At 44.3% G+C, this 27,862-nt stretch overlaps 2 protein-coding genes across 2 annotated transcripts in view; one reads left to right on the top strand and one right to left on the bottom strand.

Moving 5' to 3' along the window:
• Positions 1-22,361, bottom strand: part of LGMN (legumain) — a 29,980-nt gene extending 7,619 nt beyond the window's left edge. The window contains exons 1-8 of the mRNA XM_010968712.3: positions 22,224-22,361; positions 13,587-13,753; positions 5,130-5,227; positions 4,110-4,191; positions 2,786-2,871; positions 1,507-1,582; positions 948-1,010; positions 111-177 (exon numbers count right to left, since the gene is read on the bottom strand). Of these exons, the coding sequence (XP_010967014.2) occupies positions 111-177; positions 948-1,010; positions 1,507-1,582; positions 2,786-2,871; positions 4,110-4,191; positions 5,130-5,227; positions 13,587-13,724 (610 nt within the window). The 5' untranslated portion in view covers positions 13,725-13,753; positions 22,224-22,361. The remainder of the gene's footprint in view (positions 1-110; positions 178-947; positions 1,011-1,506; positions 1,583-2,785; positions 2,872-4,109; positions 4,192-5,129; positions 5,228-13,586; positions 13,754-22,223) is intronic.
• A 134-nt stretch (positions 22,362-22,495) lies between these two features.
• GOLGA5 (golgin A5) overlaps positions 22,496-27,862 on the top strand; it is a 56,344-nt gene continuing 50,977 nt past the window's right edge. Inside the window, exons 1-2 of the mRNA XM_074365109.1 lie at positions 22,496-22,665; positions 24,468-24,606. The gene's annotated coding sequence lies outside the window, so the exon portion shown is untranslated. The remainder of the gene's footprint in view (positions 22,666-24,467; positions 24,607-27,862) is intronic.

The raw sequence follows: 27,862 nt of genomic DNA, 5'->3' as shown, positions 1-27,862 counted from the left end.
TGTAAGACACTTGGTTCTTCCCGTTAGCAGAATCGGGAGAATGTCTGACTGCACCACTTAGCAAGGTGCTCACCCAGCCCCACTCAGGGGCCGGTGCTCCCACCACCTACCATTGATGTTGGGGGGCAGGTGTCTCATCATGGACCCAGACTCACAGGCTTCAATATAAAACACCATCTGGGAGGCAAACAAGACAGGTGAACTCACACCGGCCAGGCACAGACCTCTCACAAACGCCCCTTGGGCTCTGTCCACCCTCCTGACCCGTTTCTTAAGAGTCTTTCACTTTTGCTTTTGGGAGACACCTCTGCTATAAGAAGCTGCTGTCATACAAACTGGATGGACTCGAATTTATGCATGGTTACAGAATAAAATGACCCATTAGCTGAAATAACGCAGAGAAAATGGAGCCACAGATGATGCTAAGGAAAACCGTCCTGCCATCCAGTGCAGGGGTAGTTTCCAACAGCAACACACATCGCTGTCACGTACACACCCAAGCTATGCAGATTCTCTACAGCGTGCTACCAGGACAAGAGAGGGCCAACGTGAAAATAAGACTTTCCTCCCCAACTGCCCCAAATGGGTGGCAGCCCTGGAAACAGTGGTCCTCAGAGTGTGGCCCCAGACCAGCAGCATCTGCATCTCCTGGAAACTCAGAAAGGCAAGCCTTCCGGCCTCTCCCCAGAACTGCTGAGTCAAATTCGGGGGTGGGAGGCACGCTGTGTTTTAACAAGCTGGCCAGTGGTTCTCATCTAACAGCTACAGCTGTAGAATCACAAAAAGTGAATCCCGGGAAACCAGAGGTCAAGACTGATTGAAAGGACACGATTTCCAGAAAATACAGCCAATCCAGAGTTAGGAGGCCAGTCGAGGAACTGTGGGCCCTGCTTCCGCTGCCTTCCTCACGCTCCCCACTCCAAGGCCGCCCCAAGCACTGACGTTACCTTTTGGTACATTTTATGTTCATACATGTAATAGATGGTCTCATTCAGGTCCTTTACGTGGAGCTGCAAGGTAAGAATATGGACATTCAGACCAAACACATCAACAGAAACCATTTGCTGGATAAGCCACTAACAAAGTCCCAGTGATGCTTCATACATTCTTATTTACCAGTCCTTAGAGATAATCATGGTGAACAGCGCTATCCCGGAACATCGTCCAGAGCTTTATTCACATGTTAAAAAGGGGAAGAGGATGTGTTTCCTCGTCACTCTGTCCAGAGCACTCAGGGACCATGTTCTATGACTACGTCTTGTGCAGTGCACCCAAGTTCAGGGACAGCTACTGATGCTGTTATGTGAAGAGACATGAGGAGAAAACTTGCTGGAAGAGGTGCCTCTGGATAGATTTCAAGCTGCTAAATGTGTCCCCACACTCAAGAGCCACACACAGACCCACCCTGGCAGGACGTGAGGAACACATGTCATGGGCGTACTGTCAACACAGAGGTTTTGTTTCCCATTCTCCCAGCTTGTCTTTAAAACAGTAAGAAAAACTCACATCATCGTTAGGAAAAACCAGTATTCCAGCAGCTCCGTGATCAGTGAAGTAAACGAACACGTGGTCCCGGGGGCCACTGCCAAGAGACACACAGATGGGAATGAGAGTCGAAATCAGCCATTCTCTATTTCTACTTCTGTTTCTCTGAAAAGTCACCCCAATCAAAAAACTAAGGAGAGGTCTGAGGATTACAGTCCCCCAACCAGGAACGAGGAGGAACACAAGACCCGGTTGTCCGGCTGTTCCCTCTGCCCCCGCAGAGCGCTGTTCTGAACCACGGGGCGGATCCCAGAGCCTCCAAGCTCTGATTCATGGCTGGGAGGGCAGCTCAGCAGGCAGACCAGGTGTGATTTGGAGAGCACGTCCTTTGGCAATTGGGCCTCATCCCAGGCAGCCACACTCTCCAGCCAGGCCTCCCCCACATGAGGAAGGGAGCCAGGACACAACACTGAACATGGTCCCGCAGCTCAACCCCTCCCCAGGGCCCTTGGCCTGCACAGAGTCTGGGACGCCCCCCTGCACCCCCTCACCAGGGTTTACACTCAGAGGGCACTGCTTCAAGTTTGCACGGATGAATAACTCACTTGGAGGTAATCTGATTCATCCCACACAGATGTCCGTCTCTGCTGTAACTCACGCGAGCTACTTGTGCCCAGGTCCCCCCTTAGGTGTGAGAGAAACAGCACCACCTGCCAAGCATCACTTGCTTCTGAGACTCTCTGAAGTCATTCTTCTAAAACCCCTGATGTCACGTAAAAATGCTACATAAAGAAACGTTAAACAAGACATCTCCAACAATCCGTAGTCAGGGGGGCAAACTCGGGGATCAGTTTTCCCCGATACAAAGGTTAGCTCTGAACTTATGAATGTGCTCCTCCCACTGGGCTGATCAGGGATCGGAGCACGGGGTTCGTGGAGGCGGGGCTGGAGCCATTTAAGCGGACTGGCCACAGGGCTTCACGCCCGTCCCGGTGCATTCCACCAGTAGAGGTAAGGACCAGCACCAGGATCCACCACCAACAAAAAGAAATGGGTTTAAGTGATGGGGAACATTTCACAAAGAATAATGAGGGATCCTGGACCACAGGGTTAGTTCGTTACAGAAATGGTCTGCCGAAAGAAGCCACCAGCTCTGTGCAGCCTTCCAGGATGAGGCTCCCCACGCTGCCATCTCTCATGGGTTAACAAGCCAGAATCCAAGAGCAAGGCCTGTCTGAATTCTCCATTCTGGAGTACCAGGTCATTCAGAAAAGTGGGACGGCTGTAAAACAGACATTACCTCTTCAAGACCTTTCCAGATCCTTTGCCCTTCACTGCTTCTGCATCACCTCTCAACACAGCAAGGAAATTTTGCGGGGTGACATCCTACAAAGAATTGGGGGTTGAAATAAGATGCAGCTGTCATTCCAAATGAGTGCGTTTCCTGAGTCTGTAGCAGACAGCCCAGGCCACCAGGACACACACCTCCAAAGCTTAAGGTTTAAGGACAAACATTTTGCAACCAAGACAGACCCAAAGCAAGGTCAGTGTTTCCGAGGCAGGTGCATGACCTCATTTCAAATATCATCTTGTCTTTGGCTGATGGCAACTCAGCAAGTCTGCCATTCCTTCTTGACCATTATAAAGTCCATGTGGAGAAACCCAAAAATGTCGGTAGGTAGGGACAGACAGCAGAGGAGAGCACACAGCCTCAGAGAGACAGCAATGTGGGAGGCAGGAACATTAGCGCCACACTTTGCACCCAGCCTGCCTCTTAAGAGGCTAAATCCCAAGGACATTCGATGTCCTTTAAGGGGATTTTGTAAAACAGGTATCTGACTGTTCAAAAAGCAATACAGAAAAGTACAAAGGAAAAGTAAACATCATCAAAAATCCCAACACCTAAATTCCAGACATTTCCTTATATAACTACAAAGAAATAATTTCATAAAAAGGATGATCTATAATTAGATGTATGATGTGTCTGATTTAATTGTTTTTGAATTTAAAAGTTTGAAAGAATTGCTAAACTTCGGATGTTTCTCCATCACAAGGAATATTAGGTCCTAAAAGAGCTCTCAGAAATTAAGAAAAAGAGACTATGAAATCCACGAGGCTGAAGTCATTATGGTGGTTTTTTTTAAATGTGTTAATTTATACAGCCTCAACTGACTGGGAAGGATATAATATTCTGGAAGTTATACACTATAATAATAATTAACAAAATCCCATCTTGGCAAAATCCGGAGGTATTTTGCACCAGGGCTGGCACTGAGAAAACTGATTTTCAGAAAAGAGCACAGATAATCTATAATCAGATGAATGGCAATATCTTAAGAAAATCAGGTACTACTGAAGGAAATCTATTATCAGGTTTAATGCATAAGAAGACTAGAAACTAAAGATCGGTAGACTACAACTAACATTTTTTCTTTCTTTTTTCCTTTGCTTTCTTTCAAAATTCTCAGAAGTTACACTTCATGCACAAATCTTAATACAAACACGAAACACTGACCAGAAACCAGTCTAATGAGGTCCTGATTCTAGAAGTATAAGAAAGAGAAAAAAAATCATCACTGAAATGAAACAGGCCCTGCTGGCTCCAAGCCCGTGCTCCGCCTCACCTCGCCGGTGTAGTCCTTTAGAACCCCCTCATACACGTCTGAGCCATTGGGCCTGTTGATCACAATTCCTGGAGTTGGATTGCTGAAAATCAAAAGACACAACTGAAGCACATGATCTGATGTATCTCTGAAGTCTGTATCTTCATCAGTATGCCTCCATTTTATGCATTTTATGCATAAAAATGTTAACCGACCAAGGTTGTCAAAGATATTTCTCATCATTGCCAAGGTCACCAACGTTAGTGACTTGAGCACTTCAGTGGCCTCAGGTGTCCCATAACTCCTGAGTTCCTGGCAGGATAAGTAAAGGGCTGAGCTCTGAAAGCTCAGGACAGAGACCCCAGCCCCAGATTGCACCTTGGGGGCAAGATCTCATCAAGAGATCTCTCAGAGCAAAACTGTTTTCAGAAAAAGACAGGACCGAAGACAGGACTTTCATACAAGAGCTTAGGCGTGAAAGCCCAGAATGGATTACGAGCTCTTATGGGGTCACAGTAAAGGGTCACAGCTGGGTGACCAGGGAGCTGGGAACTAGGATGGCATAGGTGTAGTCCCCACGCCTGCTGCTTCTGATCTCCTCAAGAAATCAGATAATCAGGCATGAGAGAACTATTTGTAAAATTAAATTCAACAAATTTTTTAAAAAGGAAATAAGTACAGAACAAAAGGTAGAAGGATCTAACCTACAAATAAGCTTTCTGTATCCAGACCCTGTGAGGTGGGAGTCCCGTTGGAGGTTGGGAATAAGCACTGGAGAACCCAGCGATGATGAGTCAGCTCTCCAAGCCGAGAGGTAACTGACGCTTTAAACTCTTCCAAAGCCCCAGCCCCAGCATCTTTCACCACCATTGCCTGTGTCCCTGCTATTGCTGCCGACCCTCCTGAGTTATGGTCAAAGCTTTACACAAAATAGCCCTGTGGGATTTCATTCCACTGATCTGAGGATTCCTGAGAGTCTGTCTGCATTTTTCAAAATGCCCTGAAGTTCCCCACCACCAAGTTCAAAGCACCCCTACTTACTCCTGGGAGTTGGCGATGTCATCATACATCATCACAACGATCTGCTCATCAGGGACACCGTTTCGGTGAACGATCTGGTAGGCGTGGCATGCATCTGCCTGGGAGCAGTGGTTTCATCAAGTGTTAGATTTTGCCCAGAAGGAGGCCAACTTTGGAGTTCTAATGAGCAATATTTCAAGTATTTTAAAACATACACATTTATCTTCTTTTCAACTCAATTTTTAAAATCCACTCCCCCACAATGAAACTCAGTCATCAGGCAGTTAGTATATATCTGGACTACACACACAGAGAAATTGTTAAGTTGTTTAAATTCCCATTTTTGTAGAACAAGGATCCTTAAACACCAGTCTGGTAGGATGAATAATAGTTCCCCAAAGACCTCCAGATTCTAATCTCAGAGTCTATGACTATGTTACATTTCATGACAAAGGGGAATTAAGACAGCTGATGGATGTAAGATTGCTAATCAGCTGACCTTAAAAGAAGGAGGTTCTATGGTTACCAAAAGAGAAAAGGGTGAGGGGAGGGCTAAATTAGGAGTTTGGGATTAACATATACACACTACTATATATAAAACAGATAAATAACAAGGACCTACTGTATAGCCCAGGGAACTGTAATAACCTGTAATGGAAAAGAATCTAAAAAGTGTGTGTGTGTGTGTGTGTGTGTGTATATATCACTTTGCAGAACAGCTGAAACTAATGCAACACTGTAAATCAACTATACTTCAATTAAAAAAAAATTAGGAGGTTATCCTGGATTATTCTGCTGACTGACAATGGAGGAAGATGCCACAAGCCAAGGAATGTGAGCAGCCTTTAAAACTTGTAAAAGGAAATAAAACGGACCTCAAGAGTCACCAGAAGAAACAAAACCCTTAACAACACCTTGATTTAACCCAGTGAGACCCATTTCAGATTTCTCACATGTGAAGTTGTAACATGATACATTTTTGTTGTTTTAAGCCTAAATTTGTAGTAATTTGTCACGGCAACAATAGGAAACTAAAACACTGAAGGTGGAAGTATAGTGTAATTAGCACTGGACTCGGGAAAACACCCTGACGTTGTCCAATCAGGTTGAGGCATGTACCCTCCAACCCGGCAATTCTGCTCCTGGCTCTGCCCTAGAGAAACCCTAGCCCGTGTGTAACGGAAGAGTGCTCACAGCATGACTGTAACAACAAAAATGAATAAATAACCTAAAGCATCATTAATAGTTGGAAAAATAAACTGTCCTGTGTTTATAGAATGGAACACCATAAAGCTCACACAAATGGAATACCTAAAAATGAATGAAATACAACTCACGCTTCAAAATACATGAGCCTCAGGAACATGAGAGAAAGAACAAGTCATAGGGAAAAACAGTCGCTATGATTACATTTATATAAATGTCAAAACAGGCTAAATATTGTGTTGTTTACAGTTAAATACCCCTATAGTAAAACTCTAAAGCAAAGCAATGACTGACAAAAAAACGCAGGAGCTTACCCTCTGGCAGGAAGGGACAGGGAGTTGATCGGACAGGGGACAAGGGACTGGTAATTTTCTTTTTCTTTGGTCGGGTACAAGGTACACAGGCATTCATTTTATTATTATGCTTTAAACTGCATGCATGTTATATAGATATTTGTTTTCTATTTCACAAGAAAAAAAAATCAAACCAATAGTACACCCAGTTTAACCTTCCCTGTGATGAAACTGGAAGTGAGCAGGCACACCCACCCACTCACCTCAGTGCAAATCATCAAAAGGCAGGTTCATCAAAAAACAAAAACAAGTTAGGAGTAAATTTAACAAAAGAAGTATAAGACTTGTACACTGAAAATTAAACATTGCTCATGGAAATTAAAGAAGATTTAAATAGACAGAGAGACATCTCATGTTCATGGGTCAGAAGACTTACTACCCTTAAAATTAAAAAAGTTTAAAAAAACTGATCAGCAGGGATTTCTGCAGAAATTGACAAGATGATCCTAAAAGTTGTACAGAATTGCGAAAGACCTAGAATAGTCAAAAATTTTTTTGAAAAAGAAGAACAAAGTTGGAGGACTTTCACTTCCTGTTTTCAAAACTACATTCAGGAAAGAAGTCTTTTCAACAAACGGTGCTGGGACAATTTGGATATCCATATGCAAAAAAGGTGTACTTAGGCCCTCACTTCACACCCCGTACAAAAATTAACTCAAAATGGATCACAGATTCGAATGGAAGAGCTAAAATAATAAAAATTTTTAGGAGATAACAAAGGAGAAAATCTTCAGAACCTTGAGTTATAACTGCACAGATATCATAGATCTGACACCAAAAGCATGTCTATAAAAGAAAAAAAAATCGATAAACTGGACATCATCAAAACTAGAAACTTTAGTGCTTCAAAAAACACCAGTAAGAAAATGAAAAGACAAGCAACAAAGAGGAAAATATTTGCAAACACATATCTGACAGAGGACTTGTATCCAGAGTATGCAAAGAACTAACTCTTGCACCTCAGTAAAACAATCAACCCAAACAAAAACAGATAAAAGACTTAAATAAACATTTCAGTTAACTAGATATACTAATAAGCACACAAAAAGATGCTTATGATCATTATTATGGGAAATGCAAATTAAAACCACAACAAAAAAAACCCCACAACTGAGATACCACTTCATAGACAGACAATAACAAGTGTTAGCGAGGACATGGAGAACCAGGAACCTTCATCACTCCTTGTGGGAAGTAAAATGATGCAGCCATTTTGGAAAACAGTTTAACACGATTTCTTAAAAAGTTACATACAAATTTACCATATGACCCAGCAATTCTACTCTTCAGTATCTGCCCAAGAGAAACAAAAACATTTAACCGTGTAAAGATCTATATACACAAATGTTCCTAGCAATATTATTCAAATAGGAAAAAAAAAAGGAACAGACCCAAATAAATGTCCATCAACTGATAAACAAACAAAATGTGGTTTTTGCAATACAGTGGAACACTATTTGGCAATCAGAAGGGACGAAGTACTAATACATACTATGACATGGATAAACCTCAAAACCTTACGCTAAGAGAAGCCACACATACAAGACCACGTTGCATGGCTCCATTTATATGAAATGTCTAGAAAAGGCAAATTTACAGAGGCAGAAAATATACTAGTGGTTGCCTAGGGCTAGGGGTAGGGACCAGAAATAGGCCCAAGCGATCTTACTGGGGAGATGAGAAAGTTCTAAAACTGACATATGGTGATGTTCGCAACCTGATATATTTGGTAAATTGGTAAATCATTGAGTAATACACTTGAAATGGGTGAATTATACATGATATATAAAATATGCTTCAGTAAGCTTATATATTTTAGAAAGGGCAGGTTCAGCCGTTTTAAAGTCTCACCACCACCTTGACAGGCAGGTGCTTTTATGACCATTTCACAGATTGGGCAAGCTTAGGAAGGGCTCAGGGCTTCCAGCCCAGGTCTCCTGCCCCCAACCATGCCATGCACCCTACCTGCACACACAGCGGTCTCAAAGTCAAGCCGTGATTCTCTCTTGGGTGTCTCAAGTTTCTTGGTTGTCTCTAACTTTGTTCATTCAAAAGGGGTTTTGGTCGGTTTTTCTGTTTGTTTATTTTTTTTTTTTTGGTTGGTTGGAGTCAAGCATTGCCTGGCACCCAAAGAAATAAAAGTAGGGTTCAACCAAGTCAAATGACTTGGAGACAGTGTTTAAAGGCTACTTGAATGACTTCCCTGGGACATATCTGACCTTTATGAATTTTTTTCCCCTTAAAAACAGAAATGCCATACAAGGTACAATGTGAGAGGAGGGTATTGAGCAAGACATTATAGAAAAGGCAGAGCCCTCTGGACTGCTGAACAGAGACTGCTGACCCAGGCTGTTTCACAGCTTACCTAAGAATTCTGACAAGCTTACTCATCATCCCATGATTTCCTGGTACAGGCCACTGTCCCCATGCTGATCGTGCTGCCAGTTGGCAGCTAAATAAGGACAACCAGCCTGGGGCAAAGGTTAAATACTCGGCAGGCTCCAGTCACTGCCAAGGGGTCCACCTCCAAGCCAGGGTGGGGCTGAGAAGGGGCTCCCCCGGTCTGCTCACAGGGAGGAGTCTGTCTCTGACCACTTCCTGACACGCGCTCCGAGTGCGGCCAAAGCAAGGCCCTCGGTTGAAGCTCTATAGGGATGCCTAACTGAACATACCATCACCTCGAATTTTCCAGAGGGGAATCGAAGGTTTAGAGTGAGATAACATAACTGGCTCAAACTCATGCAGCAGGTGAGCGGAGAACGGGAATGACACGGAGGTCTGTGTGCGTCCAGGGCCCCTGTTCCCCTACCAGCCCGTGCAGCCTCTGGCCTGTACTGCATCCCCCCAACTCAGCCCCACTCGGCTCTGCTCTCCATCCTGAGTTTCTTTTTTTTTTTTTAATATAAAAGTGATACTTTGTAACATGATGGATTACCCTCAAAAAAAAAAAAAACCATAATGTAGAGTGAAAGAAGCCAGACACCAAAAACTGCATATTGTATGATTCCATTTATATGAAGTTTCTAGAGAAGGCAAAACAAGAGAGACAGAAGGCAGAGCCTTGGTTGCATGGGTCTGAGACGGGCATGGGGGAACTTTCCAGAATGATGGAAGTGTCTTAAAACCAGACAGTGGTATTACCAAAACTCACTAAACTATTCAATACGTGAATTGTATGACATGTAGACTTATACCTTCTCAATAAACCTGTTCTAAAAAGTGGTCATTGCACACATTTTAAAATATGTAAAATGGAAGGTGGTCTTCCAGAAATGCAGTGACTGCCCCCTGAACCTTCCATCAGCACACCTTCTCCTTCCAACTCCAACACGTTCCAGACTTCTCCCTCTCCCTCCCTGCCTCCTCCTGGCCCCAGGACACTGATACTCTTAAAGCCTTTCCGGGAGGAGGTGGCACTGAGTTCCTCTCCACCACAGCCCCGACTCTGGCCCAGCAGAGGGGAAGGGGAATCTGCATTCTCAAAGCTCCTCACCTCACCTGCTGCTCTCAAACACTCCTGTCCTATTGCCAGCAGGCCCAACAACCTTCTCCTTCAGAGCCCCACTGCCCGGCGATAACCCCACCCAGGCCCCATTCTCCCAGCAACACCTGCTCACATCTACCTCTCCCCTAGCTCCCCAAGCATCAACGTCCTCCTGATGGTCCTGCAATTGTGAACTTTCCCTTTGGTCTACTTCAGCACCACCCCCTCTGCCCGATCCAGGTCTTACAAGTCCTTCTCCACATGCTCAAATCTCTGTCCTGAAAGAAACCTTTCTCCAGTCCTGTTCCTCTCCTGGTGACCTATGTACTTCTTTTTCCCCTCACAAGCCTGTCAGAAGAGCAGACGGTACAGCTGTCCCCAAGTATGGCACTGCAGGGCCTCTCCCTCTGTCCTCCATGCACTGCAGTCTGTGTCCACCCCACCACTGCAGGAACCTGCCCTCCCAAGGCCTCACCCACACCACACTCAGGCGCAGCACATCCCACCAGCACCACCCCAGCCCAAGCCCCTCTCTGTCATCCATGAATCCCAGCCAAAAAAGGAAAACAAAGAAATCCAACTCTGTTTAACCAACGTGGTTTAAATAACCATCATAAAGCATGGGAAAACACTTTGGCAACGTCTTAGTTGTGTCTGGTGTATTAATCTTCCCCAAACAAAAGAAATTTGTGATAATGAGTGCTGTGTTAACCCAAGGGTAATGTAAACCTCTATAAAAATGTTAAGTTAAAAGTCTGTGTAGGTTCTACTTCCACGTGGAGAGTTCTTTCAAATGCTCTCTTACCGATGAGGCTCTGAAGTCAAGAAAGCAAATGTTGGCAGTTGGCTGAGAAGAAAACCCGGCCGGCAGGGATGCGGGCTGAGGCCAGCAATGGTCTGGCACCACGGTGTCCTCTCTGCACAGACTCAGTGCCAGCATCCTCTCTTATTGAGGGATGAAGATTTCAGTCTGTGGCCACTTCTTCTGCCTTCCTTCCCTTCATTCCATTTTGATACTGAGTATTTTACCCAGGAAAACCAGCAGCACTTTTAAGAATACGTATATGTTTTCTAGGAACAAAGGGTAACTGGATACCTAAACTTAAAAACACATGTATTGGTTAAACATTATTAAATTGGTTGTATAAAATCAACCAACTGGCTGGTTGACTGGCTGATGAGACAGCCTGTCCGCTAACAGTGACCTGTATTTAATACCCCACCTTCCTAACGCGTGGTTAGAGAGACAGGGGAAAACTGAGCCGAGTAGTTAGTACTCGGGTTGCTTCTCTTTAACTGGGGCAGGTCTGGGTTAAGTATTAAAAGGAAAAGGAATCATTTTGCCATGATAACATTTTAATCAAGCCAAATTTCCTATTCAGCTAACAAACAAAAACTATTCAAGAAATAAGTCACTCAGTAATCATCAAATTTTAAAACTGGTAGGGAGTTCATCTCAACCAACCCTCTATTTAAAAGATAGGAAAACCAACACCCTGGGAGGAAAACACACGAGAGGCAGCCCTGCCAAGCGGTCAGGAGCACAGACACGGGGCTCGCGCTGCCCAGTACTGCAGCCGCTGGCCACACCATGACTGAGCACTTCAAATATGGGCAGTCCGAACCGAATGCACCACTCAGGTAAATGCACTCTGGAATTTGATGACTTGGTATTAAAAAAAGAACGTAAAGTACCTCATCATTAACTTTTTATTCTGATTACAAGTGAAATAATAGTTTGGCTATCCTGGGATAAAGAAGAGACATGAAAGTTAATTTCACCTCTTTCTTTTTCCTTTTTATTTTTAAAGTATGGCTACTAGAAAATTCACCACAATACATGTGGCTCTGCTGTTGGACAGCACTGCTCTGGAGCTAGTTGGCCTGGGTTTGAATCCTGGCTCAAACACTTACCATCTGCGCCACACTGGGTGAAGTACTAACCCTTTCGAGGCCTCAGTCTACTCATCCATAAAAAGGGAACAAGAACATAACCCCACAACGGGGGTCAAATGGGTTCATCTAGTAAAGGGCTCTGAGATGCAAGTCCAGCACATGCTGTGACAGTCTATCTATCTTGTCTCTGAGAATTGAAAGATTAAATGGCTTTTTTACTAACAACTTTATTAAGGTATAATTTACATAAAAATCAACCTTTCACAACATACAATTCAGTGGTTTCTAGTATATTCAGCAAGTCATGCAACCATCACCACTATCTAATTCCAGAACATTTTCATTACCCCAAAAAGAGCCCCTGTACCCATTAGCAGGCATTCTCTGTTCTCCCCTCCGCCCAAACCTTGGCAACTGCGAATCTACACTCTGTTTCTGCGCATTTCCCTATTCTGGACTTTCGTATATAAACAGAATCCTACACTATGTGGTCCTTTGTGACTGGCTTCTCACTCTACATGTTAAGGCTCCCCCATGCTGAAGCATGTGTCAGTACTTTGTTCTTTTTTATAATATCACCTTGTGTGAACAGACCACATTTTGTTTGTCCATTCATCAGTTGATGGACATTTGGACTGTTTCCACTTTTTGGCTAATATGAATAATACTGCTGTAATCATTTGAGTACAAGTCTTTTGGGGAACATACGTGTTCATTTTTTAAAAATATATACCTAGGAGTGGAACTGCTGCGTCATATGGTAACTCTATCTTTAACCTTTTGAGGAACTGCCAGACTGCTGTCCAAAGCGGCTGCACCATTTTACATTCCTACCAGGAGGCTGGACTTTTAATGTATTTGCAGATGCGGATTCTTTTCTCTCTAATTTCTTCCAGGCTGATTTGGTGGGAAGGCCAGGAAAGTTGAGGAGAAAGGGGTGTGGGCAGAGGCACGGAAGGCCAAGAGGCTTCGTGATGCTTTGACCAGAATCCTGTCTACACCTCAACTTGCTGTGTGGCCTTGGGCAAGTCACTTCCTTTCTTCAAGTCAGTTTCCTTATTTATCAAATTTATATGTATTTATAAAATGAAGTGGATCTCAGCTGGGGACATTTGGCAAAGACTGGAGACAATTTCGGTTGTTACAGTGGGGTGGGTGATACTCCTGGAACCTAGAGGGCAGAGGTCAGGGATGCTGCCAAACACCCCACAATGTGCAGGACAGCTCTCCACCAGTAAGAATCACCAGCTCCAAGTGTCAACAGTGCCAAGGCTGAGAAACCCTGCATTAGACTCAAGTGACCTCATACAGGCCATTCTGAGGAACTGCCAAACTGACTTCAAAATTGGCTGTACCATCTTATAACCCCCTCAGCAATGTGGGAGGGTTCCCATTTCTCCACATCCTCCCCAACACACTTATTACTGCCAGCCTAACAGGAAAGTAAATGGCTTTTTAAAAAGTCTATTCTATCAACCATGTCCAGGGTTGTTTACAGAATGCCACCGTCATAAAGGAAAAGACTAGTCATTTTCATACCTGGTGTCTGTAATTGTACCAGCCATTCGAGCCCGCGACAATCACCACCCAGTGCTTGCCTCCATCCTCAGGGTCGTCCAGGGGAGCAGCGCCGACTCCCAGGACCAAGCTGAGCAACACAGCTGCTTCCCAAATCATTCTGCGCCTTGGAGTTCGACTGCAGAAGTCTGGGAAGAAAAAAGCAGAGTTAAGCAAAAAATAAATGACAAGAACAGAACATTACTTGCCCCTAAGAAAAGATCACAGTAAATGGGTCAAAAAGATAAGATCATTTAGCCCTCAGACGGAACATGCTGAGGATAAAAGTGATGACAGAGCAGGATTTTATTCTTAGTTCTGCTGCCCCTTCCCCGGGTAGGGAAGGGAGTTCCCATGGCTCCCAAACTTCACTGCAGGTGGAAATTATGAGTATAAACCCAAGAATATTCAGAAAGCTCTTTGGGCAACCTTTTAAAAATTTTTGACACAACTTGGAATACAGCAGATAAAATTCTTCAATAAAATTTACCGTGTTGGAAAAAACATCTACCATATACTCTGAATCTGTAAGAAAAGAATATACATATAATGTGTGCAAATAAAACTGTGGAAGGAAGACAAAATTTAGCAGTAGCTATTGTTGGGTAATAGGTGAAATTAAGGATGATTTTTTTCCTTTATATTTGTTTCTTTTGACCATAATTAATGTATATTACTTATACAATAAAGTTTGTAAAAATTAAACATACGTTCAATATAAACACTGAGGGGCAATTTATGTTTGTAAATTATCTCGATAAGCTGTACAAACACTGGCAGCCCAAATTAACGTCTTTGTATTATGCTTACAACCTATTTACATTACTCTGTACAAGAGGCAGGGCAAATGTTTTAATGCCTGTTTTACAGGAAGGGGAGGTTGAAGCCAAGAGAGAAGTGACTTGCCCAGTATCCACAGTCAGATAGCTTTGGTGGGAGACCAGAACCCACGCCTTCTGAATTCTTGGTCCAGCCTCTCTGCTACACGGTTCTGCATCTGGAGACTTTATTCTTTAAGAAGCACATGCCCAATTTTATACTCCGTTGCCAAAACATTAGTTTTAAATCACAAAGCAAGACTAAGGCTGAGTCCTGGCCACTCTGCATTACTCAGATGAGACCTCGCCCTTTGTCCCAAGTATGTTATTTTTAAAAACAGTCTTCCTGTGATGTCTGTCATCTAGGCCTGTCCAGGACTGTCACTCTGAGATAGGAGGAGAAAAGCCTCTGAGATGTAGGGAGTCAGTGTAGAACAAGGTCTACAAGGTTAATCTCTGCCTCCGATGCCTTTGGCAAAAAAAGTGCTCATTCACTCATTTGCTTATTCATTCATTCCTTCATTCACCCACTCAGCCAGAGTCTCCTGAACTCCAACCCTGCCAGACAACGCGGTGGGTCCTAGGAACGCAGCAAGGACGGGACAAAGCCTCTGTCCCCAGGGACCACACAGCCAGCTGAGGCACGAACCACCCCTAAGCCTAAGAAATCATCCTCAGCACCTGTGCCTAACACTGTTCTAAAACTCAGAATGATGCCCCCCACCCCCTAGTGAAAAAACAGGAAGCCCTGAGTCTGGTAAAAGTGTAAAAAAGTCAAAGCACCTTGGGTCAGCGCTTCTCCACCTGGACTGTAAGTCCAGATCACCGGGGGGGGGGGGGGGGGGGGGTCCTTGTTAAATGCAGATTCTTATTCAGCAGGCCTGGGCAGGGCCTGAGACTCTGAATTTCTGACGAGCCCAGGGCAATGCCCAGGGCTACACTTGGATGGAGCAGACCTCTTCCTTAACCTTGGCAGGCTCTAGTTGGCTCTGCCTAGAAGCCTGGCATCCCAGTCAGGAAACAACACTACTCTACCCCCAGTCTCCTCCCAAGAACTCAGTTGTTAATTTGTAAGAATTAAGAATTGGAGTTGGTGCCAAATCCAGGTTTCTTCAGCTCCACTGCAAGGTCGTGGATGCGCGGGTAACTACAATAACATGCCCCAGATTTATTTTTATGATTATATTGAAACGGCCAAGGTGCGTAACAGAGGAGGGCAGTGGACTGCCCAGGCTGCCCCAACACTGGAACCTGCTGGTCTGTTAATATGTTATCAGCATGTATTGGAAGATGCTCTCCCAAGTCCGCTTGATCTGCTCAGGGCTCACCATGCGGCTGGCAGGTAACAATAAAAGGTGCAGTTATACAAATGTATGAATAAGTAGCAGTGAGGTCAGGCAAGGGACAGCCAAGGAGCTCCTATCCCCAGAGCTGGACTCCAGGGGCTCCCACATGGGAGGGGAGGTGTGCAGTGACTCCTGAGGTGACCAAAGCAGCAGCTCTTACCGACTCTGAGCTCACCCAGCAGCCCCTGGCTGCAGTGAAGCCTCCCAGGAAGCCTTCCCTGGGGGAGGGGTCAGCAAACTTTCTCTGTAAAGGGCTGGAGAGTAAGGATTTTCAGCTTTGCAGGTCCTGCTGTCTCCATCACAAATATCCAATTCTCCCATCATATCACGAAAGCAGCCAGAGACAATATGGAAACCAAAGGACATGGCTGTGTTCCAATAAAACTTACAAGAGACAGGTTCTGTGGCTTCCCCTAGGGAGTGAGAATGTGCCTCAGCCCACATGACAGGTACAGCCTGGCTGGTTTTATCATCCCTTAACGGCAGTCATGAAACCAGCTCTCTGGTTTGCACACCAGTCTCTTCTGAGTTTGGATCATGTGACTTAATCCTGAAGAGGCTCATTCCTGTGGTAGCACTGGTGTGTGACGTTCCCCCTCATGTTGAGACCCAAAAAGAATAAATACTAAAGCAGAATGGTTGGCCTGACTGTGAACAGTAGAACAGACACCACCAGTTCAACTGCCTAAATTAGCAAACAAAAATCACCGCCAGGTTATTTTTATAAATTCAGGTTTATCTTTCATTCGTCTGCTAAAATACTAGCAAGTTACTATTCAGTGAGGAGAAGCACCTTATTCATACACAAGTGATATTTTCATAGTTAACATTTGGTGATGGTTCCTGTCTCCCTTTTTTTTTTTTCTTATAAACAGAGTTTGTGCTTCCTTGAACATGATGCCAAGTTAAAAGCCTCACAGTGTGACACTGATTGGAAAATGCCACTTAAAAACACACACATACTAATACAATTCTGGAGAACTTATTGGGACGTGGGCAAAGGAAAGATGTGAAAGTAATATAATCATCCCATTACCCTCAGCGATGAACACATCTCAGAGGAGCCGGCCTCAGACGGCAATTTCCTGATCAGCAATATTCTTGACAAAGCATCAAAACAAAGTCACAAGTAACCTTGCAGCATACCTATTATTTTTGTTCTATTAGAATGAAAAGTTCATGAAGAACAAGGAAATGATCCCGCCAACTAGCTCTCTGTGTCTGCTATTTTTGCTCGTGGCCCTCCACGCCCCAGACACACAGGCGTCATGGTCTACCTCTCCCTCACCTTGCCCTCCAGTCTCCCCACCCACCCATCCAACAAACAGGGCCTGAGCACCCACCTGGCGCTCACAGGCACTGAGCAGGGCGCCAAACGGACAAAACCTTTCGCAGAGCTAACATTCCAGCAGGAAGAGAGACCATTCAAACGCACAGGCTGTCAGGTGGTGACGAGTGTTAGGGAGACATATAAGACAGAAGAGGGAGTCCCGGTAAGAGTGGGAGGTGTCATCTTCAAAAGGGGAAGATGTTAAGCAGGTGAGGAAGCCTGCCCATTTGTAACAGCAAAACTCTGGAAGCAAAAGAAATGGCCATTTACCAGGGACTGTCTAGTTAAATCAATTCTGATACATCTTTATGATGGGATACAGTGTTGCCTTTAAAAGAATAAGGCAGATCTTAATGTGCCATGAGTGGAAAGACCCCTAAGGGGATGGTTAGGGGATATGTGTTTAGTCTGTTGACCATGTATGGAGAGAAAACATCCCGGACAGTTGTTGCTGTAACCAGGGGAGAGACAAAAGCCTCCTAAGAGTGACACATGTTGCTTTGCTGCAAGGCATGGGAAGGTGGGATATTTGTGAGTATCTATGAGCCGCACAGTGTGCAAGATATTTCATAATCCTCACAACGTCCGTGGGCCAGTCTCACTACTCACTGCAGTTGAAAAAACAGACCCAGAGGGGGAGGGTATAGCTCAAGTGGTAGAGTGCATGCTTAGCATGCACGAGGTCCTGGGTTCAATCCCCAGTACCTCCTCTAAAAAAATAAATAAACCTAATTATCTGCCCTCCCTGCCAAGAAAAGAAAAGAAAAGAAAAGAAAAGAAAAGAAAAGGGAAGGAAGGAAGGAAGGAAGGAAGGAAGGAAGGAAGGAAGGAAGGAAGGAAGGAAGGAAGGAAGAAAGAAAGAAAGAAAGAAAGAAAGAAAGAAAAAACAGACCGAGAGGTGGAGAAACTTGGCAGAAAGTCGCACTGCTGGGACCAACAGACAGATCTGATACCAAAGACTGCTTTTTCCACCACACCACCTCACTTGTCACAAAAAAGCGCTGCTTATGTGAACATCTGGGAGGCCCCATAACCACAGGTGGGAGCACTACACCCCACACTCTGGCACCTCCAAGCTTCCTCCAGCAGGAGAATGCCGCAGCGTTCTTCAGCACCCGACTATTTTAAGGCGCTTGTGGGTAACTGGTATAAAAAGGTCATAGAAGAAGTGCCCATCAAAGGAGAGCCTGATCCACCCAAAGTCAAAGGCAAAGGACAAGCCTGTATGAATGAACCTGACCAGCCTCCAATGTTGGGTCCTCTGTGTTCCCACTTGGTCCTGAGACCCTCCCAGGCTGCAGGGCTACACGAGGTCAGTGATTCGATTAAGACTCCACGTGACTTCAAGAAGTGTACCATCCAGTGGGCTTCGATCCATTTGGGAGCTTTGGGACAGAGTACCCATTCTAGATAAACTGTCACCAGCAACACAAGTAACAAGGCTACAGGACCATCTAAACAGCAGAATCAAGTTCAAATCCAGGTCTGACACTGAAGCCCACACTTTAACCGCCATTGTGACCTCTCATGCCAGCCCTCATTTTCTTCTTGCTCTGGGTTAGAAACAGCGAGCCTTATCAAAGCCAGGCAAAGCAGCTGTGTAGATAAAACATCTGTAAAGAGCCTTTCAAACCTGAAGGGTTTTGATCCTGCTCTCTGCTCTCCAGGGGCTTACAAAAAAAAAAAATCATCAAGCAAGTTGTCCCTGGCTGACAACATGCAGGAGAAACAAAGACAGGTGACAAGGACCCCTCCTTCACCAAACTTGAGTCAAGAGCCTCTGATCCCCTTCTCAACTAGATCTTGGCCTGCTGAGCCCAGGTTTAGCAAAAATCCTGCAAGAACCTCCCATCTCTGATACCTAATCAAGCTCCTCTTAGTAATTTTTCATTCACTAACCCTCTCACTCTGTCTATTGATGACAAATCTCAGCTGTCCTTGCTGTATTTGGAGTTGAGCTCAGTTCTAGACTGAAGTCTCCCTCCTCTAATGCAATAGCTGGAATAAAACCCATGTTGCTGTCTTTATCAAGTATGAGGTGCAATTTCTCTTTAACACAGGACACATAGTGTCCTACTAACTCTGGGAAGACCCTTTCCCCTTTGGGCCTTAACTGTCCACCTGGGAATGAGATGGTAGAATTAAATTATTAAGGACCCACTCAGTTCTCAAATCCTTTGATTTCCTGTTTAAAGAGTGGAATGAAAACAAAATCCAACTAGGTCTTATCTCAAATCTCAGGTGAAAAATGGATTTTGTTCAAGTTAGTTAATCAACTTTTTTCTTGCCCCCAAAGGGAAAATGTATGATTCAGTGGCAAACCAGATTCTAGATTAGAGCATGTCCTTCAAAGTTATCTAATTCTGATTCTACGGCATTTTTTTTTTTTTACAACTCGATAAATTGTGGGTAAGAGCAATGCAAATACTGTTGATAATTCTTACCTAAAGACATGTAAATTAATTATATCAAGTGGAGGTTCAAGTGACTCCTCCATTGTACGAAGAAGCTAGTTTTGTCTCCCATCACACATTACGACGCTTCTAATTTACAAGTGTACTTTGTACTTTGGAGTCTCATTTAAACTGGTTGTAACACCTCACTAAGTTTCCTCATTAATAAGCTAAATATAATCTTCAACACTTGTTCATTTTTATATCTGTTCAGAGTGATGACTTTACTTATTAAAAATTAACTTTTAACATTACAAAAGGTACAAGCAACTAAATCATATTTCAAAATAGACAAAATCAAGAAAGCATCTCTAAAATCTGTTAATGGTTAGAAGAATTTAGGAATCCAGCAAAGTAAAATTTGGCCAATGGTTAATGGGTTTTTTTCCCCATTTTTATTTTCACTGCTTATTTGGCATGTGAATTTCTTCTACTCAAATTACTATTTTTTGAAACCTGGTATTAATGTAGTTTGTAGCCTTTTCCCAAAATGACTGAACATGAGTTTTATAGCTAGATATTAATTCTTAAGTTTAACTTGCTATAATTTATATTTTAAGGATACACATTAAACTACAGAAATGTAGAAAGTATAACCTAAAATAATACCATCATCCAGATCATCACTGTTAATATTTTGTAAATCTGTTAAAAACCTCTTTCCCCATAAACAAATAAAACATTAACGATAAAATACTTTCCAATGTCCTGTCCCACTCTTCCCATACCATAAGGTAAACACTATCTTATTTCTTTCCAATCAATTCAGTATACATTTAAAAATACATATTCACCTTATAAACATTCCCCTGCTAACAGACATTTAGGCTGTTTCAATTTCTTTACCCTTAAAAACAATGTTGCAAAAACATCATTTTACTCATCCCCTTGTATACAAATGTCTCTTTCTCGAGGGTACCTCAGAAGTAGAACCACTCCGTCTTTGAGATATACCTGTTTTGCTAGCATTTGTACTGTTCTAAGATATACTTCCAAATACTTATCATCTCTTGATAGCATCAAACTTTATAATTCCTAATATGATGGATAAAAAGTGATGTAATTATGGGTTTTATTTGCATCTCCTGGATTACAAGAAAATTCGAGTCATATGTTTAACCATTCAGATTCAACACGCTAAACACATGTGACAATCTCCCCATCATAAAATAGGATTTGAATTTTGGTCTACAAGGCAATTTCTGCAGTTTAAGGGGAAATAAATGCCCATCATTTCCTTAAAAGATAATCATAGGTAGAAAACTCAAGAGACAGAATTTGTTTCAATATATTTTTACTGAATGATACTGCGTAGGGTGTTTACCACTTAATAGTTCACAACACTTTTCTCATTTCCTTTCCCTTCCCACTGCAACTATCTTTAAAACACTTAACAGTTCTCCTGGGAATTACTGCAATGAGCTCCCTAGTGTGGCCTCTCCAACACCCTTTCACACCAGAGAGCATCTAAGATACACATCCACTAAATTCAGCTTCCAGGGCTTTCAGGATGAAATCAAAATCTCTCACAGCAGCACAGGAGGCCCTGTAATTCTGTTCTCCACTATCCAAATGAAACTCCTTGCTCCAGTCAGGCTCCTGGACTCCAGGTCCAAAATTGGTGCCTTTGTCCTGTCTTCATCATTCCGTTTTCCAGGCAAAACGCTCTTCTTCATTTCATTAGCTCCTGTCCAACCCTCAAGCTCCATTCAATCACCCTCTTCTCTGCAAAGTTCTACCTCTTCCCACAAGTCAGGGTTAGATGCTGCCTCTGTAACACTAGCATGGTTCACTATAGACTCCCTCTCTGTATGAAATAATCCTTGCTGAAAAAGCTTAGTAAGGCTCAATAAATGTTTGCTAACTAATGCAGCCTCGGAATAAAGAAAGCTGGGCTACTCTCCTACATACTGCAAGGCAAGTCTCAAACCTTGGGCATTTGTTTTCAACTCTCAAACAAAGCACGTGGGTCAAAGTTCCTTCTCCCACCCCACAGATTCTGCAGTTCCTGGCACGGAATTACACACATGTAGGTATAACCTCAACTCTAATAGGTAGGGGCAGGGATACAGCTAACTTTGACTTCCACAGTCGATGTGAATCATCCCGTAACTCCAACAGCTCCAGTCTCTGAGAAGTACAGCTTTTCTGGCTTCTTGGAAGGGATGTTTTTATACGTTTGGGTATGTTTGTTGTTGTGGTTAACATAAGCCCGCTCTCAGGCTACTGAGAACTAACTGGAAACAGGTGCAATCTTCTGCATTAAAAGCACCAACATCCTCAACTGTTTCTAGATTCTGAAGATCAGAACCAAGCCCCAGACTCTGCCTGGCACTCGCTGGCCATGGGACCTTAGCAAATGTCCTCTCCTCTCGTGCCCGTTTCTCCCAGCGCTTGGAGGAGACTGGGCTTCCAGCCAGAGACCTCGCAACAAAAAGAGCCCCTCCCCCCACCACAACAACCCCACCGGATGGCAGGCTGAGAAGTCGCAGGGTTTCCCTTGGGCGTCATGGTTTGCCTAAATTCCCGTTCGCTGGTTGAGAAATGGATTACTCAGAACGGGCCGGGGAAACTGAAAATCCCGGCCGTAAGGCCAAGAGCCACGGCAGATGGGCGACCCTGGACCCGGGCGTGGGGCCCGACCCCAAACCCCTGCCGAGGCTCGCGGTTACCTGCGGCCGGACCGTGGGAACTCCTGGCGGCGCGCAACCCCAAGAAAAGCCACCTCCAGACGTCAGCCCTGCAGTGATTGCGGCGCTGCGCCCTCGCTCCCCGAATTTGAGGGCCTGCTGCGCCACGGTGATTGGAGAGCTTCGGGGCGGGGCGTCTGCGAAAGCCAATGGGAGGCGGGGACGAGGCCGGAGAGCCGGAGGGACTACAAGTCCCAGCGTGCACCGGTTCGGCCTTCTGGGCCCAGAGGCAGTAGGTACGCGGTGAGCTAGGGCAGCGAGTCCTATCGTGCGTGGGAGCAGGGGGCGCAGTGATTCCAGAAGTGTCCGCCGAAGGCTCAAACCCAGCGTACGGAGTTTAAACGTCGGTTTCCAAACTTTTCCACACATTGGAAACACTTGGGAAAGCTTCAGAGACAGACACCTCCTTCTCACCCCAGAGATTGTGAGTCCATTGGTCTGCGCGTGGCTTGGGTTTTGGACTCTTTAAAGATCCCCAGATGTTTCCATGTGTAGAGCCATTTAATTCTGATAGCAGCCGCATGAGAGGTAGACACTGTTATTGTCATCCCAGCTTTACACGTAGGGCAACTATGGGAAGGTATGTCAGGGAGGTTAATTTTCTGAAGTTCACAGACCTCTGAAATGGCAGAGCCAGAACTTGGACCCAGGCAGTCCAGTTCCGGAATCCTGTGCCTTTAACCCTTATGCAAAGCTACTTCTCAAACGTTTGGTATTATCTCACAGGGAGAGAAAAATGAAATACTATACATACAGGTGCCATGATTGTGTTTGGTTTTTATTGAAGTATAGTTGATTTACAATGTTATATTAGTTTCTGGTGTACAGCATAGTGATTCAGTTATACATATAAATATATACATATTCTTTTTCATTACAGGTTACTGCAAGCCATTGAATATAGTTCCGTCCTATACAATAGGACCCCGTTTATTTATCCTGTACATAGTAGTTTGTATCTGCTAACCCCAAACTCCCAATGTCTCCCTCCCTCCACCCTTCCTCCCCGGTAACCATAAGTTTGTTTTCTATGTCTGTGAGTCTCTTTCTGTTTCATAAATAAGTTCGTTTGTGTAGATGCCATGTTTCAGAGCACAGAATATTGAATGGGATGGAATTAATATGAGGGAATAAGTGCAATCTGCCCAACATCACGCTAGACCTATGACTGCATTCAAGGGTTATCTCATTTGATCTTCCTTTACAATCTTTTTTTTACAGTAAATCATGGATTGACATACTACTCTGGGCCTACTGCCTATTTTGTAAGTAAAGGTCTGTAAGGACACAGTCACCCCCATTGGTTTAGGTATTATCTCTGGCTGTTTTGGGGAACAAGGCAAAGTTGAGTAGTTAAAGGAGAGACTATATGGCCCATAAAGTCAAAAATATATACTGTCTGGCCATTTACAGAAAAAGTTTACCAACCCTAAGTTAAGTACTTGGCCCAAGATCACAGCTCGCAAGTTACCATGGGATTCAAGCCCAGATCTGTCCAAGCCCAAGGCCAGTTCTCATGACAACCATGTTTTGAGTCTTCCTCCATGGGGAGCATTAGCATTATGTGCCAGGTGTAGCTGAACATGGAGAGAAATCGGATTCTGTTCCTTCCCCTTGAGAATTTACTGTCTAGTAAGAGAGGCAGAGTGTGTCCTTAACTGTTGCCTCAATTCACGCAGAATAAATGGTGACCTTTGGCTGGTTAAGCTTTGACAATTGAGATGGAATAAAAGTGATGGCCTGATGCTGGGCATATTTAGGCAAACAAAGGGCAGGGGTATCCCCCTTGGTCTCCCTCAGCAGCAGTGTGGGCTGAGAGCTCAGAGGTGGGACGAGAGAAGGTGGCTGAAGGTTTGAGGGCCAATGGGGGGTTGCTGGGGATTGCCATGGTGATGGTCAGGTGAGCCTCAGAAGAACGTGTAAGGTGGCTTGCCTAGACCGGCCATAAAGAGCAGGCTGAGATGCCAGAGACCTAGAATGGGAACAGGTTGTACATGGTAGGCTCTGCCATCAAGCTACCTGGATCCAAATCCCCGTTCTGCCACTTAGCTGTGTGACCTGACCAAGTTACTTAGCTTCTCAGTGCCTGGGCTTCCTCAACTGTCGAATGGAAAAAACAGTACCTACTTCATAAGGTCTCTCTGAGAGACCAAAATTAAATTTGTTAACATGTACTTAATACCAAGTAAGTGCCCTATTAATATCAGCTACCCTTTGTGTTGATAGGATGCCTTTGGTTGCTGGGCTATAAATTAAGAATCCCAATGAGGAAAAGAAGATGGGAATCTGACCTTGGGCACTGCCTGGGCTCCTGGTACCCACACATGGATGGCAGCATGATGTGGGAAGTGCCAGGAGCAGAGAGGTAGGTACCAAAAAAGTGCCCCAGTGGCAGGATGGCACAGGTGGCCGGAAGGTGACAGGCTCCCGGTGGATATATAGGCACAGGGACCTCCCTGTCAAGTGCCCCCGGCAGAATTCTCACAAGGAAAGTCACAGTCTGGGACTCTTGCCACCATATCATGCAATCAGAGGTTAATGAGGCTCGGGTGGATGTGAATGTGACAGATAACTCTCACAAGAGATAAAAGCAATGAGGCACCATTTCAGATTCATTCTTTTTTTATCTAATACTGGGAGATAGAATGAGAGATTAAGATTACAAAGCAACAAGAGTTGGGGAGAGTGTGAAAGATATTGGTTAGATTTAACGCAGGGTTTCTCAACACTTCTCAGTGCTCTTGACATTTGGGGTCCCAGTCGTTCTTTGAGGTCTGTGGGGAGGGGAGTGTCCTGTGCAGTATAGAATGTTTAACGGCATCTCTGGCCGCGACCCACCTCTCCCAAGTTTTGACAGCCAAAAATGTCTCCAGACTTTGCCAAAAGTCCACCGGGGTGGGTGCGGTGGGTACAAAATCCACAGCCCCCATGTTGAGAGAGAGAGCTGAAAATATCCTTCATTCATCCATTCATTCCCTTAGATGTGATGGTCACAGGGATGGAATGTGGATCCAGACCGCCTGGGTTTCAATTCCATCTCTCCCACTTCCTGGTTGTGTGACCCTGGGCAATCACTTCACTTCTCTGTGCTTCATAGGGTTGTTGTAAAGATCGAATGAAATTGTACCTGTAATGGAAAAACTTAGTTCCTGGTCCAGCCAAGTGTTAGCTATTCACAGAGTACATGATAAGTGTGGGGCATGAGCCTCAGCCCTGAGGGTCCCTACAGTCTATTCCTCCCAACGCAGACAGACTGAACTTATTTTTAAACTTAAATATTTCCAATGAAGTATAACGTACATAGAGAAAAATGCACAAATTATAAATGTACAACTCAGTACATTTTCACAAAGCAGACACATCCAGGTGACCAGCACCCAGATGAAAAACAGCCTGGCCACACCCAGGAAGCCTCCCTTGGGCCTTTTTCAGATGATTTGTTTTTTGTTTGTTTGTTTGTTTTAAGGTTTCATACCCTCCGTTTCCCCAGGCATTTAATTATACTGCTCCCTCTGGCTCCTGACTCCCTTTGTTTTTGTTCTGACCAAGTACCACTTATTCTTTTTTTCTTTCTTTTTCTTTTTTTTTTTGAATTATAGTAAACCAGATAGAACATAAAATTTACCATTTTAACCATGTTTATATGTACAGTTCAGTGGCATTAATTACATTCACATTACTGTGCAACCATCACCACTCTCTATTTCCAAAACTTTACATCACCACTTCCAGCTCAAAAACCATTCCATCCTTTCCAGAATAAAATCCTGCCCAGCTAACATCACCTTACTCCTGCCTATCCCTGCGACCTCATTTCCTGCTACATGACTCATTCCACTCCAGCCCGACAGCTTTCTTGCCTTTGTGTATGCAGTTCCCTTTTCCTGGAATGCCCTTCCCCTTCCAGGCACATAGATAGCTTCTGCCCAAATGGCACCTCCTCGTCAGAGAGGCTGTCCTGGGCCAGCTGACCTAAAATAGTACACAAACCTCCACCATTCTCTAGCCTTTTACCTAGCTTTACTCTCTTACTTTATATATTTGTTAGTAAATTTCCTGGGGCTCCACTAGAATTGCTTGTGAGCAAAGCCCAATCTATCTTATTTATTTCTATATCTAGTGTCTAAGAGTGTAGCTGTCATATAGTAGGTGCTCATGAAATATCAGTTGAATTAAATGGCATGATAAAGATAAGTGCAGTTTGTGCTTCTGTACCCAGGGGAGATACCATTTCTTCTTGGTTGTTTCTTAAAGATTTCCAGTCAATAGATAAGCATTTGTTTAATTCTGTGATAGGCAGTAGTCTAAAAATGGCCTTCATAACCCTCACTCATATATAATCTGTTCTTCGTTCAGTATAGGGGAAAACTGAATATGATGAGGTATCATTCCCATGGTTATGTTGTATGGCAAAAGGGAGATTATCTGGGCAGGGGATCCTACTCTAATTGCATGAGCCCTTTGAAAGCAGAGTTTTCTCTGGCGAGTGCTAGAGAGATTCGTTGCTGGTTTGAAGATGGAGGAGTCCCGGGCATGCAGGCAGCTTAAAGAGCTAAGAGAGGCCTCCAGCAGACTGCCAGCAAAGAAATGGGGATGTCAGTCCTACAACTGCAAGGAATGTAATTCTGCCAACCACCTGAATAAGCTTGAAAGTGGACTACTCCCCAGAGCATCCAAGTAGGCACCCAGACTGGCCAGCACCTTGATTTCAGCCTGCGAGCCCGTCAGCAGAGAACCGAATTGAGTCCACTTCCTATGGCCACAAGGCTCCATGTGTCTACCCTGTCTCCAGATGCCATTGGGAAGAGACAAGAGGGAACAGAAAGTGTATTAGTTAGAATGCAGAATCAGCTGCTATGACAAAAGACCAAAGTGACAGTGACATAAACAAGGTAAGTTTCTCTCTTATGAAGCACTTCAAGTGTTAGCAGTCCAGGGCTGATAGAGAAGTTCCCTGGTGTGGGGACCCAGGTTCCTTCTGTCTTGAGCTCTTCCATTCCTAGATCGTTGGCTTCATTTGGTCCAGGATGGCTCCACACCATGACACATTCCAAGCAGCAGGGTGGAGAATGTGCATGTGTATTACACCCTATTGGCCAGAATAAAGGCTTCAGGGAAGGCTGGGAAATGTAGTCTTTAGTTGGGTGGCCATGGGCCTGGCTAAAACTCAGGAGTTGTATTATGAAAGGAAGTAAGAAAGAATGGATATTTGGGGACATCCAGCCATTTCTGCCACCAAGAAGACAGTCTGAAAGACTAATCCCTTTTCAAAAAAATCTGAAGGAAAGTAATTTAAACCAGAAGAATCTGAGAAGCCTCTAAGTGGCAACTTTAAGCCATCTCCCTTTTCCTACCTTCTTGCCCTACAAGATCTAGTTGAAGGACCTAGAGGAACACAGTATTTCCTGCACATCTGAGGGTACTGTGTAAATGTTTAGCCCTACTATGAAAGAAAATAAGGTAAGGGTTGTATCCCACCACTGTTCCAGAACATCCAGACAGGCCTAAGTTTCACCTACAGGAGATGGAGAAGGGAGTTCTGTTGCCAAAAAGCCTTGTCACCACAAAGCAGTTCTAGCAAGAGGAACATGAGCCTTCTGCAGTCCCGTGAGTGCCCAGTA

Source organism: Camelus bactrianus, chromosome 6, assembly GCF_048773025.1.
Source record: "Camelus bactrianus isolate YW-2024 breed Bactrian camel chromosome 6, ASM4877302v1, whole genome shotgun sequence".
NCBI lineage: Eukaryota > Metazoa > Chordata > Mammalia > Artiodactyla > Camelidae > Camelus > Camelus bactrianus.
The sequence above is the reverse complement of the archived record's forward strand: the minus strand, read 5'-3'. Positions and strand labels throughout refer to the sequence as shown.